The sequence below is a fragment of the Akebia trifoliata genome, chromosome 14 (assembly GCF_017979445.1).
Source record: "Akebia trifoliata isolate Shusen 1 chromosome 14, ASM1797944v1, whole genome shotgun sequence".
Lineage (NCBI taxonomy): Eukaryota > Viridiplantae > Streptophyta > Magnoliopsida > Ranunculales > Lardizabalaceae > Akebia > Akebia trifoliata.
In genome coordinates this window covers 1,132,774-1,151,040 of record NC_141388.1, presented here as the reverse complement: position 1 = coordinate 1,151,040, position 18,267 = coordinate 1,132,774, and the positions used below count along the sequence as shown (strand labels likewise).

General features: G+C 34.3%; 2 protein-coding genes across 2 annotated transcripts; one reads left to right on the top strand and one right to left on the bottom strand.

Annotated features, from left to right (window-relative positions):
* Positions 1–696: 696 nt before the first annotated feature.
* Positions 697–5,659, bottom strand: LOC147385314 (small ribosomal subunit protein uS7-like). Its single transcript, XM_086422955.1, has 4 exons — positions 5,522–5,659; positions 1,417–1,688; positions 1,139–1,342; positions 697–1,010 (listed from the first exon to the last, which is right to left on the bottom strand). Exons 1-4 carry the CDS (start codon positions 5,582–5,584, stop codon positions 956–958), a joined length of 594 nt encoding a protein of 197 aa, XP_086279081.1. The 5' UTR covers positions 5,585–5,659; the 3' UTR covers positions 697–955.
* A 4,108-nt stretch (positions 5,660–9,767) lies between these two features.
* Positions 9,768–16,954, top strand: LOC147385313 (putative cytokinin riboside 5'-monophosphate phosphoribohydrolase LOGL1). Its single transcript, XM_086422954.1, has 7 exons — positions 9,768–9,981; positions 10,079–10,176; positions 10,371–10,401; positions 10,501–10,600; positions 10,720–10,790; positions 15,565–15,708; positions 16,711–16,954. The coding sequence occupies exons 1-7, from the start codon at positions 9,886–9,888 to the stop codon at positions 16,786–16,788; spliced, it is 618 nt and encodes a 205-aa protein (XP_086279080.1). The 5' UTR covers positions 9,768–9,885; the 3' UTR covers positions 16,789–16,954.
* Positions 16,955–18,267: the final 1,313 nt, after the last annotated feature.

Below are 18,267 nucleotides of genomic sequence, written 5' to 3'. Positions count from 1 at the left end.
AAGGTTTACACGTATGAAACGATTAACTAACTTTTGTGTTTTTTCTTGAATTTGTTAGTAGTCGTGTCTTGAGTGCACGAAGAATCTCTCAACTAACAGCTAATGATATCATCGACAATCATTGAAATAATACCCATATGCTGACGCCACGCCGCCCCAATGTGGCATGGACTAAAATCATATATTTTCTTGGGATACACAAACCAATAAATATGTATAAGGAGTTGTGTATCTCAAGAAACAAAAATCCCTGGTTCTAACACGTGTCCCGTCAATGAGCATATGACGGGGAGGTGACTCATATAAGCAACAAATTGAGCTGACAGTGACCTCAGAGCCATTAAATCCTAAACGTTTGATTGATTATATGAAAAGTCTATTTCCATGGAATTTAAAATGCACGAAGAAATGATAGTAAAAAATAGTGGACAAAATTAGGAGAGAGAGAGAGAGAGAGGGGCTGAGGCGGTCCAATCCAATGGTGACAATGAGAAAGAAGAATAATAGAGATGTGATTGCACATCTTAGACCTCGTGTTTTTCTGACATATAAGATTTTAAAAGAGTTTTTGAGTTTATTTTTTCATGATTTTATATTAAATGTGATTGGGAAGAAATAGAATTGTAATGTTTTGTATTCTCTTTCATTATGTTGCTTCAGATGGTTCTCCACTATCCCTTTGCGCCCTCAAAGAACTTCACTAACGTAACATCTCAACAAATCCATAGTTCAAATAAAATAATTACAACTTATGGAGTGTTAATCCGACATCCAACTACAAAAGTTCAAACCCCCCTTAACCCAATTTCACCTATCAAAAATAAAAAAGCAATCGAAACAACAAATGTTCTCATCATGCATGCACTGAAAAATCAACCAATTAAATCTGAAAAGAGAATGCCACAGACGAAACTCTTAATAATAGTTCCTCAGTGACACTTGCTATGGTTCTCCTTCAACGGTTGGCCTTGGCAACACGTTCAATCTCGTCTTTTTTCTTAATGGCGTAACTGTAAATGCCACAAAAAAAAAAGAAAAAAAAAGTGAAGAAAAAGAAAATATATAATTCTAAGATCAGAAAGATTGACGAAGACCAAAAAAAACCTACAAGGTATTGAGAAAATCATCTTTAATTTACCTGTTGGAAGAACCCTTAGCAGCATTGATGAGCTCATCAGCCAAGCACTCCGCTATTGTCTTGATATTCCTGAAAGCACTTTCACGAGCACCTGTTGTAAGGAGATACATTGCTTGATTGACACGCCTCAGAGGAGATATATCCACGGCTTGACGCCTCACGACACCAGCTGAACCAATTCTAGTAGCATCTTCTCTTGGTCCACTGCAAATAAGGGAAAGTTAAAAGAATGATTGACAAGCAAACAAAAGCATGATAAAGCAGGTAATATTACCTACCTATTGATCACAGCATCTACTATGATTTGAATTGGGTTTGCATCTGTGAGGAGATGAATAATCTCCATGGCATGCTTGATGATAAGGACAGCCTTCAGCTTCTTCCCATTGTTGTGCCCGTGCATCATCAAGGCATTTGTCAGCCTTTCCACAATGGGGCATTGGGCCTTTCTAAACCTCTTGACAGAGTACCTACCAGCTGTGTGTGGGACGTATGTCGCATACTTGGATGCATTCACACCAATGTAATCCGCCAGAGATATGTCACCAACCTACACATAATATGATGATGATTATGACAAAGCTGAATGGCTCCAACAAATCAACCTATCATGAATCATCTGATATACAGTATACAACATTTAAACAAAAAAACATAGTAAATATGTCCACAACAAGGATTGATAATATGCTTCACAAATCAGCATGCATTCAACAAGCCCTTCTTCAGTCAACCACCCTACACTTTGTTGGCTTTTTTTTTTTTTTTTTCAATAACCTTGGTGCATTTCATAAAAACAGCAAAGCAGAGAAGGAAAAAAAACCTATCCAGGAGTTAGTGATCTACTAGGAAGGCTAATATGAACAGCACAACAAAGAAAAAGAACACCCACCAACCCAAGGAGACTACAACTCTAGCAATCTGACATCTACAACTCTTAGTTGGCTTCATGTGTCATGGAGTCTCGCCTAAATACAGTCCTCAAGAATAATTCATATATATACTAGAGTTCACTCGTGTCTACGGCACGGGCATCCTCTCTAGGACTAAGGAGGTAAAAGCTAAAAAAATAAAGTTGGAGGGGTATTATTATAGAAAATTTAAGATTAAAAGGGTAAAAGATAAACAATAAAGTAGATTAAAAGGGTAAAAGAAGAAATATAATAAAGTTAGGAGAGGTGAAGAATAAATTAAATAAAGTGGATTCCAAGAAATTATAGCATGATGGAAGGGGTATTATTAAAAAAATTGAGATTAAAGGGGTAAAATATGAAAAACAATGAAGTGGATTAAAGAGGTAAAAGAGAAAATATAGTAAAATTTGAGGGGGGCATTCTCTTTTGGATTAAGGGGGGTAAAAGTGAAAAAAAAATAGAGTTGGAGGGGTATTATAAAAAAATTGAGATTAAAGCAGTAAAAGATGAAAAATAATAAAGTAGATTAAAAGGGTATAAGAGAAAATATAGTAAAATTAGAGGAGATGAAGAATAAGGGAAATAAAGTGGGTCCCTTGACATTGTAACTTGATGGGAGGTTTAACCCACAAAACTATAGATGATGGGAGGTTTGTCCTAATTGAATTTGTTTCCCACAACACTGTAATTGATTGGATGTTTGTGTCACACACAACTATTCCAACTCAGTTGTGTTTTATTATTTATATAGATATAGAGAAAGAGAGAGAATAGAACTGGGCGTACCCAAGAGGCATGGAATCATTTTGAGTTCTAGCTTAAAAAACTCTCTTCCAGACCTTCCTATTCAATTTATCTCTAAGACATAGACTGCTTAGACATAACATAAAATGCCTCCTAAGTTCTTGGTTGACCCAATAGAGCTGTCAATGGATCGGATCGGACCCAAAATCTGATCCGTTCCGATAACTCTGGGTTTGGATCAATGTTTTGGATTTCGATAAGGATCCGATCTAATATCTTATTGAACTGGATATGTTCGAAAGTATACATATCTATATAATAAAACACAACTGAGTTGGAATAGTTGTGTGTGACACAAACGTTCAATCAATTACAGTGTTGTGCGAGACAAATCTAATTAGGATAAACCTCCCATCATCTACAGTTTTGTGGGTTAAACCTACTATCAAGCTATAGTTTCATGGGACCCACTTTATTTCATTTATTCTTCACCTCATCTAATTTTACTATATTTTCTCTTCTACCTCTTTAATCTCAATTTTTTTTAATAATACCCCTCCAACTCTATCTTTTCCACTTTTACCCCCTTAACCCCAAAGATGATTCCTCCTCCTCTAACTTTACTATATTTTCTCTTTTACCCCTTTAATCCACTTTATTGGTTTTTATTTCTTACTCATTTAATCTCAATTTCTTTAATAATATCCCGTTCCATCAACCTATAGTTTCTTGAGATCCACTTTATGTCATTTATCCTTCACCTCCCCTAACTTTACTATATTTCCTCTTTTACCTCTTTAATCCATTTGATTGTTTTTCATCTATTAACCCTTTAATCTTAATTTTTTAATAATAATACCCCTTCAACTTTATTTTTTTTTCACTTTTACCTCCTTAACCCGAGAGAGGATGCATGTGTCGTAGGCACAGGTGAACTCTAGTTATATTATATATTTGTTGAGATATATAAAGTTTACTTACATTTTATAAGTAAAATCGGGATTTGGCTCGATCCAATTGTTAATGGATCAGATTTGGATCTTAATATTGAGATCCGATAAAAAAACCTTATCAGGATCTAATAAGGGTCTGATCCGATAAAAAAACCTTATCAAGATCTAATAAGGGTTTGATCCGATAATCAATCTTGGATCCGATTTTATCCTTATTGGATCATTACCAAATCGACCTTGATCTGATCCAGACCTGATCCATTGACAGCCCTAGCACCCAAGATAGATATTAATGTGTCATCAGTTAGTTGCAAGTAACAAGCTTAAATGCTACTTGTACCACCTCAAAACCTCAGAAAATACTTCAAAACCTCCAAGGGCTTCTACAATCACAAAAAATAGGACTGAAGATAGAGGGCCTACATGTCTCAAGTCATGAACGCTTCTAAAACAATCCATGAGTTGCCATTGATCATATGATTAAGAAAGAGACTTAAGAGACACTATGCTTCTAGGTAAAAATCAGGAATACAAAGACAAAAACAACAACTAGAGCAATCTACTCTCTACATATATTCCAAATTCCGCTTTACCCAAACATGTAGTTAAAAAAACACCAACTCACATGATGCTAGGCTTTCTCCATAGCTATTTTCACATAATGCCAGGCTTTCTCTCCTTAATTCTTAAATGTTAAATCTATGCACTCATTTGCTTCAAGACACCATCTAAAATCCATCCACCGCTAGCAAAACTCCTGGCCCTGATGCAACGGAAGGGAGAACTACTCGAAACCTAGATGCCGATAGTTCCATAATAATTGTATAAGTACTCCCCACTAAGCTAACCAGTATAAGGTCAGAGATATCATCTACCCCTTCACTTTTGTGAGCCAAACCACAAACATTCTATCACATTCGTCCAGAAATTCATCATCATTCTAAAAGTCTCTAATCACCCTTTGAAATCTTCATTTCTAACATTTCCACATATTATATAACAAGCTAGAATCCATTCCTCTCACCCTCTCTCTAAGTACAATCTACAACTTTTTCCTAATATCATCATCATTTTCTAACAATTGACCAATCACCACGGGCCTAGATATATAATTTTCACTTTTATGCCTACTAGCCATGGTTTTAAAACTCGTTTTGACATCTCATCCGTGAACGAGACCGAGTCGTCTCGGACAAGATATCCGATTTATTTGAGTCGTCTCAGACGAGATTTTAAAAAATACCATAAAATTAGAACAAACCAGGTCTTTGAGGCGACTTGTCAACTTGTCTCGGATGAAATTTAAAACCATGCTACTAGCTACTCAGATGAATTTTTTCCGTGTTATTGTCTCATTCTCTCAACAATTTCACTTTTTTTTTTCCCAACAGATTTCCTCCAACTTTCGACCATAGATGTTATATAAATGTGGGTGCTTTGAGAGGATTCTAATCTGTAAACCATCAAAGTCATGTTTTTTCTATACAAATTTCAAAATTGTAAATCTCTAAGTCAAAATATAAGAATTTCAGATTGATTCATAAGAAACAAAACGGAAAACTTGAAGAAAAATGGAGAAATCAAAACTCAGATAAATATTAGCGAAATGCTGAACTATAATCTCAAGAAAGAGACCCTTCTCGACTTCAGCAAGCTTTGTTTCTATAAGTTAACAGATCTAAATTTAAGAATGAATAATAACAGAGATTGAAGGAGATAAAAAATTATAGATGTGTAGATAAGTAGAAATTAGAGTTATGGAAGAAACCGACCTCGACATCCTCAAATGACCACTTGTTGAAGAGCTTAACCTCTGGTTGAGCTACGATCGCCATTACTGCGTTGTTGAAATCTAAAACCCTAAAATTGCAATTTTTAGTATCTCGCGCCCAAATCACAAAATTGACGAATATATATATATATATATCAGTCACGATCCAGAACGGCGTCTACGTGGGCTCCTAACCAATCCGTTTTTCATAAGACACACAGACCAATGTGTTTTCATTCCAATAAGAACGTGCCACGTAGACAATATATTTCTCTATAGCAACGGGACACCGTTCTGGATTGCGACAATAGGAACTTAAATGGGTTGTTCTACGGAAACGATCGGCCCAGAACAGAGCGGACTATTATTAAAAAAAAGTGAACCCAAGCAAGCCCAAGAAAAAGTCCAAGCCCGGTACTTATACGAAGGAGTAAAAGTTTGCTTCAGAGGTATATCTGATCTCACCTTCAAATCCCAACTTATTGGCACTAATGCTGACACGTGTCTAAGTCTGCTTCCATTCCTCTAAATTTCTGATTTACAAATTTATCAGCAAATGCCAGGTTTTGGTATTGGATTTACAAATGAGAGCTGCTATTACCACACCAACTTTTACTAATGCCACACCAATTCCTATGTAAAAGAGAGAGAAAATAATACACTTATTATTTTTTTTTATTATCAAAAATCAATCAAAGTAAATACAACTTGGAAAAGTAAAATTCAATAACTTCAATAAGTGATAGAAGGTGTCAATTTAGCTGAATTGGTCAAGTCTTGAAAGCAACTCTAACTAATCTTCAAAACTTCAAATGTAGAGGTGATGGCATCCTATCCAAACTTCAACCGTCTTTCATTTTGAAGGAAATCTCTCTAAATCATCATTCATTGCTTCAAATATGAAGGGGAGAGGGAAGATTTGAAACTCCACCTCTATTGGTGGCTCATCTTTTCATGTAACAAGATTTAAATATCATTTTTGTCCCTTATTAATTTTAAAGTCTTTTCATTTAAAATTTTAAAAATCAAATCAAATCGATTAAGCTCGATGGAAATTTGTCACAAATAATGTTTGATTGTGAGCCACCAATTTTGCAAGATTTTCTTGCTTATGAAAATAAATTAAGGTAATTAAAATTAGGGTGTCAATTGCAACTCTCTTATTTATTTATTTATTTTCCTTTTAATTGGAGTATAATAAGTAAAAGTTGGAGTGCCAATAGCGACACTTTAAAAAAAAAAAAAAAAAATTTGTCAATGTGTTTGAATAGTGATTTGAGGGTAGAACCCATTAGAGTTGAAAAGTGGCTTGGAGCTTTCAAAATGAAGAAGATGCCAATTTGAAGGCAACTTTTGAAACTCTCTGAGTGTTCATCCTCCACAACTAACTGGATTTAAATCCCGTTAAACCCGCTTTCACATCTGTTAACCTCTAACCCTCATTACTTGCCCAATCAAAAGAAAAATTCAACAGATAATAAATTAAGAGAAAGTCAATTGATATGATTTGATTCGTTCAACAAAAATCGATTCAATCTTGATTAAAGTAAATATTTAAGTAAGATGAAGATCGATGCCACTGTTACTAATTAAAGACTTGGATTGGTTTAGCCAAGCCCAAATCTTTTGGGGGTAAGATATTTGGTGTTAGTGTCCTTGTTGTGGTTGAACAATCATTTATTGTGCTTTGCCTTCTTTGCAACTTCAATGGGGTCAAATCTGTTGCCTCAAACGCATTAAGTAGTGATATTTTTTTGTCTTTGTATTTTTATTATTCTATTTCTTTCTAAACATATTGGAAGGAAAATGATTGTGCAACCAACTCAATAAAGCACGAGATCTTTTGAATGGGGTTTAAGTTGATAAAATGAGGGACCCACTTTGGCCCCCATATATCATCATCATCTCTAACGCATGCTTAAGTCCATTAGAATATTATTCCTTTCCTAACACACATCATAAGTGAGAGTGGTGGGATCATATATATATATATATATCCAAGTATACTCAACATGGAGAAAAGCTAAATTAAGAGATTTTGTCGCTCTTGATAATTTAATTTCTCTCTAATGTAATTCAACATAATGTATTAGGTGGGATGGGAATCCTATATAGGACTTTCAATGGATTAGATTCGGATTGGATCAAATCAATCTGATAATATATATATATATGGGTCCCGTTCGGCACCCTAAGTTTTACCACACACTTTAACAAACACGTTTTGTCCTACATGGGTTAGAAGTTTCGGAATGGGCTGATTTTTGGTGAGGATGATCTCTATGGTGTAGAGATCATCCTCACCAAAAATCAGCCCATTCCGAAACTTCTAACCCCATCAAAAATGATTTACAAAAAATGGACGGTCCACGATTTTTCAACTTGTAAACATGGGGTTAAACATTTCGGAATGGGCTGATTTTTGGGGAGGATGATCTTCTAATCATAGAGATCATCCTCACCAAAAATCAGCCCATTCCAAAACTTCTAACCCATGTAGGACAAAAAACGTTTGTTAAAGTATGTGGTAAAACTTAGGGTGCTGAACATTTCCCTATATATATATATATATATGTTGTATGTACATATTCATGGGAATGTACAATTTGTGTATTCTGAGGGGGAAAATCTATGGTTCTAGTCCATGCCATGTCAGGGGCGTGTGTTAGATGGGGAGTTAGAAAATTACGACTAAAAAAAATCCTTACAAAAATTAAATCATATACGAATTCTAAGTTTTAATGCATGTTCACTAACAAATTCCACCTACTGGTTTAAACAGATATATAATATGATCCATATGTTTTCTCACGTATTATACGACTAGGACATGGAATTGATCTGAAACTAATCCAATAAGTTTTCAAATTGGATAATTACTCTTTATGAAAACCCAAATCTTCAATCATAACCCTCCGTTGTTTGATAGGAACAAATTGGATTTTGGATCTGATCCAACTCATTGACAACCGTATATACCTCTTAATGGTCCCAAGAACTATTGAACAATTTTGGGATTTTGGTTACACAAATTGAGAATGATCTTAAACCCTCGATCAAATCAATAGTACTATGCTATTGGATGGCCGCAAAACTTTGATCACAATATGTCTATTTATTGAATGGTTATTGTAGATGTAAAAACATGCATTACCTCATGATTCTCACTGATAAAAGAACTCTTGTCTTCCTATACTCTTGGATGTACCTGCAACAAAACCATTTCGATGTTCAAGTCAGGATTTTTAGTATAAGAAGTTGAATAGGATATTTTCAGAGAGAAATTACATCTATAATTACCATGACTTATTAATTTGACATTGCATAACAAATTGCAGCTTAGCTTTGCAGCTAATTCCATGTTGGAGTCATTCGTGATAAGTGAACTTTTTTGTGGGACCCATAACTGGTCTTTTTCAAGCTTGTTGTTCGTACATGTGGCACAAAGGCTGATTATTTCAAAACGTTTAGACCAGTCATTTTTATATCCAAAAGTAAATTTATGAGACAACCCTCGTCCATCATGTTAAAAGCCAAAAGTTGTAAAGTTAGGAGAGCTAAATGGTTGAGATTCTCCCATAGGTGCAATTTTTTTCAAGCTTGTTTAGATCAATTAAGTGGACTAACACCTAGACAATCTTGGTTAATGATCACATGTGCCACGCGTATGGATGGTGGGTCTTGGAGGAAAACACGCCAGTTTTGCTCACACACTAGAAAATTCTAGTGTCCATAAACGTTGGACACAGATCTGTTCGACAAACAGTTGAGAAAGTGCCCCCTAGGGACTGTGTCTTGTGAACTAATACCTATGAAGTAATTACTTCCAATCTCAGCCGTTCACTGAGACTAGCAACATCATATCCCAAGATCTAGACAGTGCCCAGGGATTCAAACGTACAAATCTCGAGGAGCATCCAAAGGTTGGATCTATGGATGATGTTTATGTAGAATGGGACCAGAAGGATACAATCATTTTCCTTTCTGATACCAAACTAAGCACCAAGCACCAAGCACCAAGCACCCACTCCTAGTCTAAACAGCATTTCTTATTCCAAGAAACAGATGTATTCCATCTCCAATATGTTCAAATATGTAGATTTTTATCTTTGGCACACCAAACATATGGGAAATACAAAACAGAGATGAAAAGTAAAGAGGGAATCTCCTTTGACTATTACTGTTATAATGTTATATTCATTAATAATGAGCCATGGACCTCATCTGTCACATGTCATCCAATCCAAGCATCCCTACCCATAGAAGATTCTGCATATTGGAGACCATTAAAGGAGTTATAATTTGATCTTTGTTTCATTTTATGTTTAATGAACTTTAATTTGGTTTATAGGAGCTGAAGAGATCATGGGCAAGTTCAAGAGGGTTTGTGTCTTCTGTGGGAGTAACTCTGGGAATAAAAAGATCTTCAGTGATGCTGCACTTGATCTTGGAAGAGAACTGGTTGGTTTTATATGTTTAGCTAGGGTTTACCAAAACACAAAATTCTTAAAGAGTAATTGAGTTGTTTTTTTTAGGGTTTTGATATGGTGGTTTACAGGTGGAGAGAAATATGGATTTGATTTATGGAGGAGGGAGTATTGGGCTTATGGGATTGGTTTCTCAGACTGTTTTTGATGGAGGATGTCATGTTCTTGGGTAAGAGAAAAAGCATTTGTTTCTCTTCATTTCTAGAACATTTTCTTTCTTCTTTCATGAAATTTTGGATTTGGTCATTGTTCAAGTGTCTTACTAATGCAAAGTATTAGCGAATATTGTGGGTTTTAAAACTGGCATAATATATGGGTCTATTTCATATAGCCATAATACCAATTGTTCTTATTTTCTGCTAGAATCATCCCAACAGCTCTTGTTCCTCTTGAGGTACGAGTCTGCCTCTCTCTCTCTCTCTCTATATGTATATACACACACACACACACACATATATATGTGATTTATATGGAACTGAAATCTTGATATCAGATATCAGGCCATGCAGTGGGTGAAGTATTGATAGTATCCGACATGCACGAGCGTAAGGCTGAGATGGCTCGCCGTGCGGATGCTTTCATCGCACTTCCAGGTACCCCATCATTAAAACACACACACACACACTCACACTGCTCTTAAGATACAACATATAACTATTATGAGATGATAATGCAAGTTTTAGTAATAAGTGGGACTTTGTTATTAATGAAGGAGGGTATGGGACCATGGAGGAGTTGCTTGAGATGATAACATGGTCACAACTTGGAATTCATGACAAACCAGTATGTTTCTTAATCCTCTCTACACTTCTTAACATAAAATTTGGATTTGTTACTGTACAAACCCTAATAGAAACCTAATCTCTACCATAGTGCAAGATAATATTGAATCTTCCCACCAAAATTGAATGAGAGGCCTAATTGCCTTCCCACCCGGCCAATGCCAACGGAGGCTGAAAAGCGATAGTGCGTTAGTAGCAAGAATAGGAACTTGGGAATAGAACAACCTGGTGTGCTTCGCCGTCCCCCAACCCCTCGGAACAAAACATAACCTATAAATTCCTCGGATCTCCAATTGGGGGCCCTATTGTTATTGGTCAATGACTTTATAGGTGTAGTGTAGTCATATTCATTTGTATGGTTTTAAAATTAGTGCACGGATAAATAAGATGACTCATCCTGGTTTAAAGGCAACCTGCCGAGATTAATAGTCATTTTGAATCGTCCATCTCATTGACTTGTCTGATATTTTGAAAATATCAGGCCAATTTTATGAAAACTCAATCAAGTCAGTCAGATTTTGTGTTTTTTTATTTATTTAAAATGATATAAATATTTATCATCTATATGAAAATAAGATTTAATTTGTGATTGAATATCTACTAATCCACCTAATGGTGACAACTTAGTTATTTTGGTTAGGCTTTCCTTGTAAATAAATATTTAAATTGATTCCAAAGATTTGGCTTCATCGAGGAGAGATGGCAAGAATCTACTAATCCACCTTACAATAAGAAAACATATATTTTTCAATATATATACTTAAGCTGGTTCAAAAGATTTGGCTTGGAGAGACAACTTGGACGAATCACGTTGGTATCAATGGGTGCTGATGAGATATAGGGTTTTGAACATGAATCTACTTGTCCACCTTATAATAAGAAAAGATATAATTATTTAAATATAAATACATAATTAAACTGATTCAAAACATATGGCTACCTAGCTTCTTCAAGGTGAGACCACTTGGAAGAGTCGACTTGGTGTCAATGGGGGTGATGAGATGATCTGATTTTTTTTAAATCATGTTTGGTGTGGCTTGAACACTCCTTTGATTAGTTGATGATAAACTGATTGGTACAGTTTTCGACTGTAGCCCATCTGATGAGTGCCCCACAGGCTTCATGTGTGGGTAGACATGGCTTTAAAGAGAACTGAATGGAGAAATGATTCGAAATTTTGTTGAGTACGTCTTTAATGAAAGAAAATTTGCCAAAATAAAGTTTAATGTTTTGTAGTAATACACACTTTAAAAACCAGATCAAACAGTACATCTAGGTTACAGATCAAAGAAAATTTGCCAAAATAAAGTTTAATGTTTTGCAATAAATGTAATTTGGTTACAGAGTAGCTAGATTTTATGAATGTTATATTTTTTGGAACATCGGACTATCTTTAACATATCTTTGATGATGTACATCTAGGTTTGATTTCACATGCAGTTCATGCCATATGATTTGAGCATAATTTATGGAAGCCATTCATTTCTCTCTATTTCTTAAACTATCGATACCAATCACCTAATTAGCAACATATATACATTTACTAAAATTTACCTGTGCTGTTCTCTTTAGGATTAAATAGGTAAAAGAAAAAATATAACAAAATTAGAGAAGTATTATTAAAAACAAAAGTAAAGAAGAAAGATAGTAAAATTAAAAGGGATATTATTGGAAAATAGAAGGGAATGAGAGAAAATATAATAAAGTTAAAGAGGGTGAAGTAGAAAGACAATAAAATGGAGGATCTCATTTCATTGTAACTAGAGGGCTTGTTTTTATCTCTCATATTTATAATTAGAGTGTGTTCCACAGTTGTATTTTATTATATAGTTATACATACACTTGAATTTGCTCGTTTTATGTTTAAAAAAATTGACAAATGTATAAAAGCTGAAAATGATATTTTAGGGAAAAAAAAACGTAGAAGAGTAAAAACAATAAAGGTGAAGAGTGTATTATTTGATATAAGTATTCAAGATGTATAAAATTAAAACCAAACAGATCTTTAGGGGAGGGGGTTAAACATTAGAAAGACAGCCGTCCTATTTTATTTTATGTGTATATGACTCATGAAAAAACACACAATGCACTCTTTTAAATACAAAATCCAACAGTCGGAATTTGTATAAATCTCCCTCTAACACACATCTTGGGATTCTTATCCCGACGATAAATTCTAGTCATTGGATGTTTAGTTGCCCCCCTCAAACCATATAATTAATTAATTATTTATTTTTTAATGATAGTGTTGGCACTACGTGAAAGAAGTCATAAATTTGATGCCAAGGCCCGTCAAATTTTTAACCCTTTCTTCATGTAGTGTTTAAAAAGAGTCACGTTGAGTTTCCTTTCATTGATAATTAAACAGGGAAAATTATGACATCACCAACAATTGCTCTTCAGAAGTTCTGTAAAATTTTACCAAAAGAACCACAAATTTTGAATTTAACATATTTTTCCTGGTGTTGCAAAGTTTTATGGATAAAGATCCTAATCACACCAATTGAAAACTGGTTTAAAGTCTTTATCAAAGCTTCCAGCTCATAAGTGAGTCTGGCCAGCAAAATTAATTCACAAATGGTAGCCTACATCCAACGGTGTTATTTTTCAATTGTGGGCCCTAAAAATTGACAGCCGTCCAAATCGATTGGATGGTCCTGATTGAGACTCCACACCAGTCCTAATCTATCGGCTGAGATTCCCTAGGGTTTGCTAAAACCCTTACGAATCTCAAGAAACTGTACTTCTCTGCCATATCAGAGGTTCAGAGTGTCCAAAGCCGTTGGGCCGTAGAAATGTCCAAAGACTTATCATATGGTCCTATCAATCAAATACACTCTTTTTTGTGGGCTTTGGTTTGGTCAATGTCAATCAGCACTTGTCCTGTCCTTTTGAAAAGCTGAAGGTATCACTTGAATGAAAATATAAAGGAGAAACAGCATGGATCTAGTACTACTTGTAGCTTGAGAGTTAACTAATTCCACGTTTTTCTCTGATGGCACGCCTAATACTCTTTTGGGTCAAAGCAAGAAACACCATGATTGGTGATTTCAAGCTGTTTTCATATAGATTAAGATTAAAAATATGACAGAAATCACCAATCATGTCAGAAAAAGTGAGACACATTGATAACATGGAGCGGATTAGAAATCCAGCTCCATGGAGTACAAGACCGAAATTCTAAGTTCAGAAATCAGAACCCATTATTATTCTACCTAATCATGCAAAAGGAGTTTCTTAATGTCAGCTTCTGTAAATGGACCCACTAACATTTGATGGCTCTAGACAGTACTCACTTTAAGTCATGTCTTCTAGTATATAGATTTGATCATTTTTCATGGTTGATTTGATCATTTTTTGTACTCAAATCTAATGATTATTACGAGGGTGACTTTCCCTTCAATTTCCTACGCATCGAGATCATCCATGAGTGAGTCTTGATTTCTCTTCTCAGATTTCAATTACTTTCCTACCTGCAAAAGAATTTCTGATGATTAAATTAATTAATAAGATTTATAGATTGATTAAAAGTCTAATATTATTACACATTTTATCTATGAATAATACTCAAATGACCTCAAGATTGGATCTCACATCGCACGTACCCGCACACCCCTTGATGTGAAAGTGTATAAGAACCATAAATGCTTTCTTTGAGATATGAGTGAAAACATTTATGATTCCTATCCACTTTCACGTTGGGGTATGCGATCTGATATCCAAACTTGAGTTACTCGATTGATACTCTTTTACCTATTTATAGAACTACATTCCTTGAATCTTAAATTTTAGAAGTTTTTTAATAATAGGATTCTCCAATAATCCTTTTAAAAATAGAGGGTTCCATAACAATCTCTATGAAACTTAAACTAACTCCTATTCCCACCAATGTAATCCCCATTACAAATAGATAAATCTATTTTGAGACAAAGCTCTTTTGTTGTGGAAAATTTTCATTGTCGATTGCGTTCCAAAAATATATACTTTTCATTTTTACTAGTCATTTTCTATCATACATAACCAACAGGTGTTACATCCCATCATGGCCTGAGGTGGGGGCGGAGCTAATAATGAGGCAATGGGAGCAATTGCCCCTAACAAAACTTTAAGACTCCCCTGTATTTTCAACTAGTTACATGCCCTATTTGCCCCCACCTCACCCCCTCACCTCCTTCCAATTTTGCCCCCTTACCTTCAATTTTTTTTAGATGGCATTGCCTATTGACTAAGCCTTCTCTCATTAACTAGTTGAAAATGACCTAAATATCATTTTCTTCAACTTCTAACCAACAATCTCTCAATTTCTTCACAAAATTATTCATCTTTAAGTTCTTCAATTGCACCATTAACTATAATTTGCCCCCACTACAAGAAAATCCTGACTCTGCCCCTAACCCAAGGTACCACTTTTATCCTTCCTTTATCAATATAATATTGTGTGGATTATATATCTACCATGCTTAACTTAAATCTTGGGGTAACATGTTTTCAATTATCAAGCTTAATTATATATTTTTACCACTACAACTATATATTACCAATGTTTTGTGTGTAGATTTGCAAGGAAATAATTTGAATTTCTTGGGGTTCGTGGTCCTATAATAGTGTAATACAATGCATTTTAAGGGGGACTACATCAAGGTTAAGTTTATGGGAGTTGTTTCTATGCGTTTTGCATAATCATTCTATGGGAATTCCTTGGATGAAACTCATTCTTTTGGATGGTTATTTGTGATGAACACATTGTACATTTTTGTTTTTATGTATCTATATAGGTGGGTCTGTTAAATGTAGATGGATTTTATGATTGCTTGCTCTCATTGTTCGATAAAGGAGTACAAGATGGATTCATAAATCCTTCAACTAGGAATATCGTCATCTCTGCCAAGTTGCCTCAAGAATTGATACAAAGAATGGAGGTAATTATGTATATTGCAAATTTAATTTTAACTATATCTTTTATTTTAGGGTGAATTCGCATTTCATGAGCTGAAAATGAGTTATTTACGATTCCAGCTAACTGGTCATTTTAATTACCAAAATGTGAATGATCACGTTTTCGTTAATTTTTTTTTCTTTTCAAAATGGTAACAAGTTCGACGATTTTAAAGTGCCTATTTCCAATTAGTTACTTTAAACCTGCAAAATTGTCAATTTAAAAACCTCCGAATTCGTGATCGTTCACATTTATTAATTAAAATGAACAATAAGCTAGAATCATAAATTCGTCAAAAGTTGATCACTTTTTCGTAAATATCCCTTTTTTCCCCATTTATGCCTTCTTAAAATGTGTGTCGCACTAGCTTGACTTTGAGATAACAAAGAATAGAAAAATTATAACATAAATAACAAAATATTAATTGCTTCTCATATCATGTGATACGGATACAACATGAACAATGACTATCATAGCAGAAAAAACTATAGGTGAGAATAGGACAAGAGAACGAGGTGAACCATCGCCCCCTCTTATGTATATATTATAAATTCACGAAGCATTATATTTAGGAAAATGATTCGAGTGAAAAGCATTTTTGATTCTGTGCACACCTCCACATCAGCAATGTGTGAAACGATGTCAATTTCAATGTCACTCCAGCACAACTCTTATATTTAATACCGCTCACACTGTGGACTATGCTTGCATGAATTAGACACATAAGTAGCTTGAATATAAATAGTCCACTGGTTTGGCCGAACGATGTAAATCTTATCTTTCCTTCTTTTTATTGTTTTCTTATTTGTTTCATTGCATCCATCGCTAAATCTAGGGATTCGTGCTAACACCAACTAATCATCATTATTCTCTACATATTATACTACTTGTGAGAAAGCTTTGAGATTAATGAAATTGTTAGTTTTTAATTTTTGTGTTTTGGAGTTTTAGCCAACCCATTTAACTGTTTGAATTATTTTTATAGGAATATACACCAATGCACAAACAAGTTGCCCCAAGTAAAAGCTGGAATGATGAGGCTCCCAATGTTCCAAACTCCTAATCCTTGTTATGTCTTTTTAATCCTCTTGAGTGAAAAAAATAAATAAACATATTTTTGTTATTAAATTTCTTGTTCAATGTGAAAACTTGATTTTTGGCTAAAGAAACCAGTACAACAAGAACCGATTAAATTTTATAATTCAGATTGATAATTGTGCCTTGTACCAGGTATTAAATTGTTCTGCAAAATTTCTCCTCTTTTGGTGCAGTTGGTTTGGGTTTTGCTAAATATGAGTTGAACATTTGAAATTAAGCCAAATATAATTGAATTACGTCACCCTTTTTCGGTTTAAGCCACATTATGGTTTGATTTTGATAGGAACCATATCAATAAATATAGAATAATGATTTTTTTTTGACATATGCTCCCATACACCCCTGAAGTGGCATGTGTTTGAACTATATATTTTCTTCGGGATACACAACTGCACATATTTATGTGGATGTATAGTTGTGTATCCAGAGGAAATATCTATGATTCTAGCACATGCCACGTCAGAGAGAGAGAGAGCGTATGTCGAAGGGGGCGTCAGAAAATCACGAATCATAAATATTACTCGTACAATATGTCATTAATCCCAATCTTTCTTTCTCATTCACCATCTTCTCTCTACTTCTCCAATTCCTCCTCAAAACCTAACTTTATCCAAATAATTTATACATCAACCCTAATCGATATTTTTGGGTTATTGATGTTAATAGCTTGGTGAGAAAGAGGGTTAGAGGAAGTTGAAGAATATGTACGGGTTGCAATAGTAAAAGAGTGATTTTGAATTCTGACATTAAGTGTTTTATATCTTAGTTGAATGGGCAGTCGGATCAAAGTTACGTTTTGATTAAGATTAGGGTTGAATTTGTCGCAAAACAAATATCATTTCTCATTCGTTTTTACAAATTATCAAAATGTAACACGTTAGTAATTGAAAAACTTAAGGTAAAAAGAGGGGTGAGAAAATTTATTTTAGGCACTTTAAATCTTTTCTTAAGGTGAGATTTATTCAGTTAATTTTTTTACTAATTACATTATTAAATTGCCACTCAAAACTTAGGGGTACATTAATAAAGAAAACATTACATTTGGATGTATTAAGTAATTTTCAATTTTTTACTTCTTTTGGTTGAATTCCTCTTAAAATTTTATGTAATTCTAACAATTACATTATATTATAATTCATGTGCAACGCACAATCATTTTATTAAGTTACTGTAAAGGTTGGTACCTACCTCGCACGGAGACTCCACATTTTATTTTGTTGGTTTTAATATACCGAGGAATTAAATATTGGCAACGACTTGTTGACCATCGCCATGGATGACTCTTCTTTGAGATAATCTGATAAGGGGAGAGAGAGAGAGAGAGAGAGAAGTTGATTTTAAGTGCTCTGTTTATGGGGTATTTTTTATTTTCTGTAGCAATTAAAAGAACCATTTTCCAAATTTACTGGGCATTCTTTTTTTTTTTTTTTTTGTTGGTAATTTA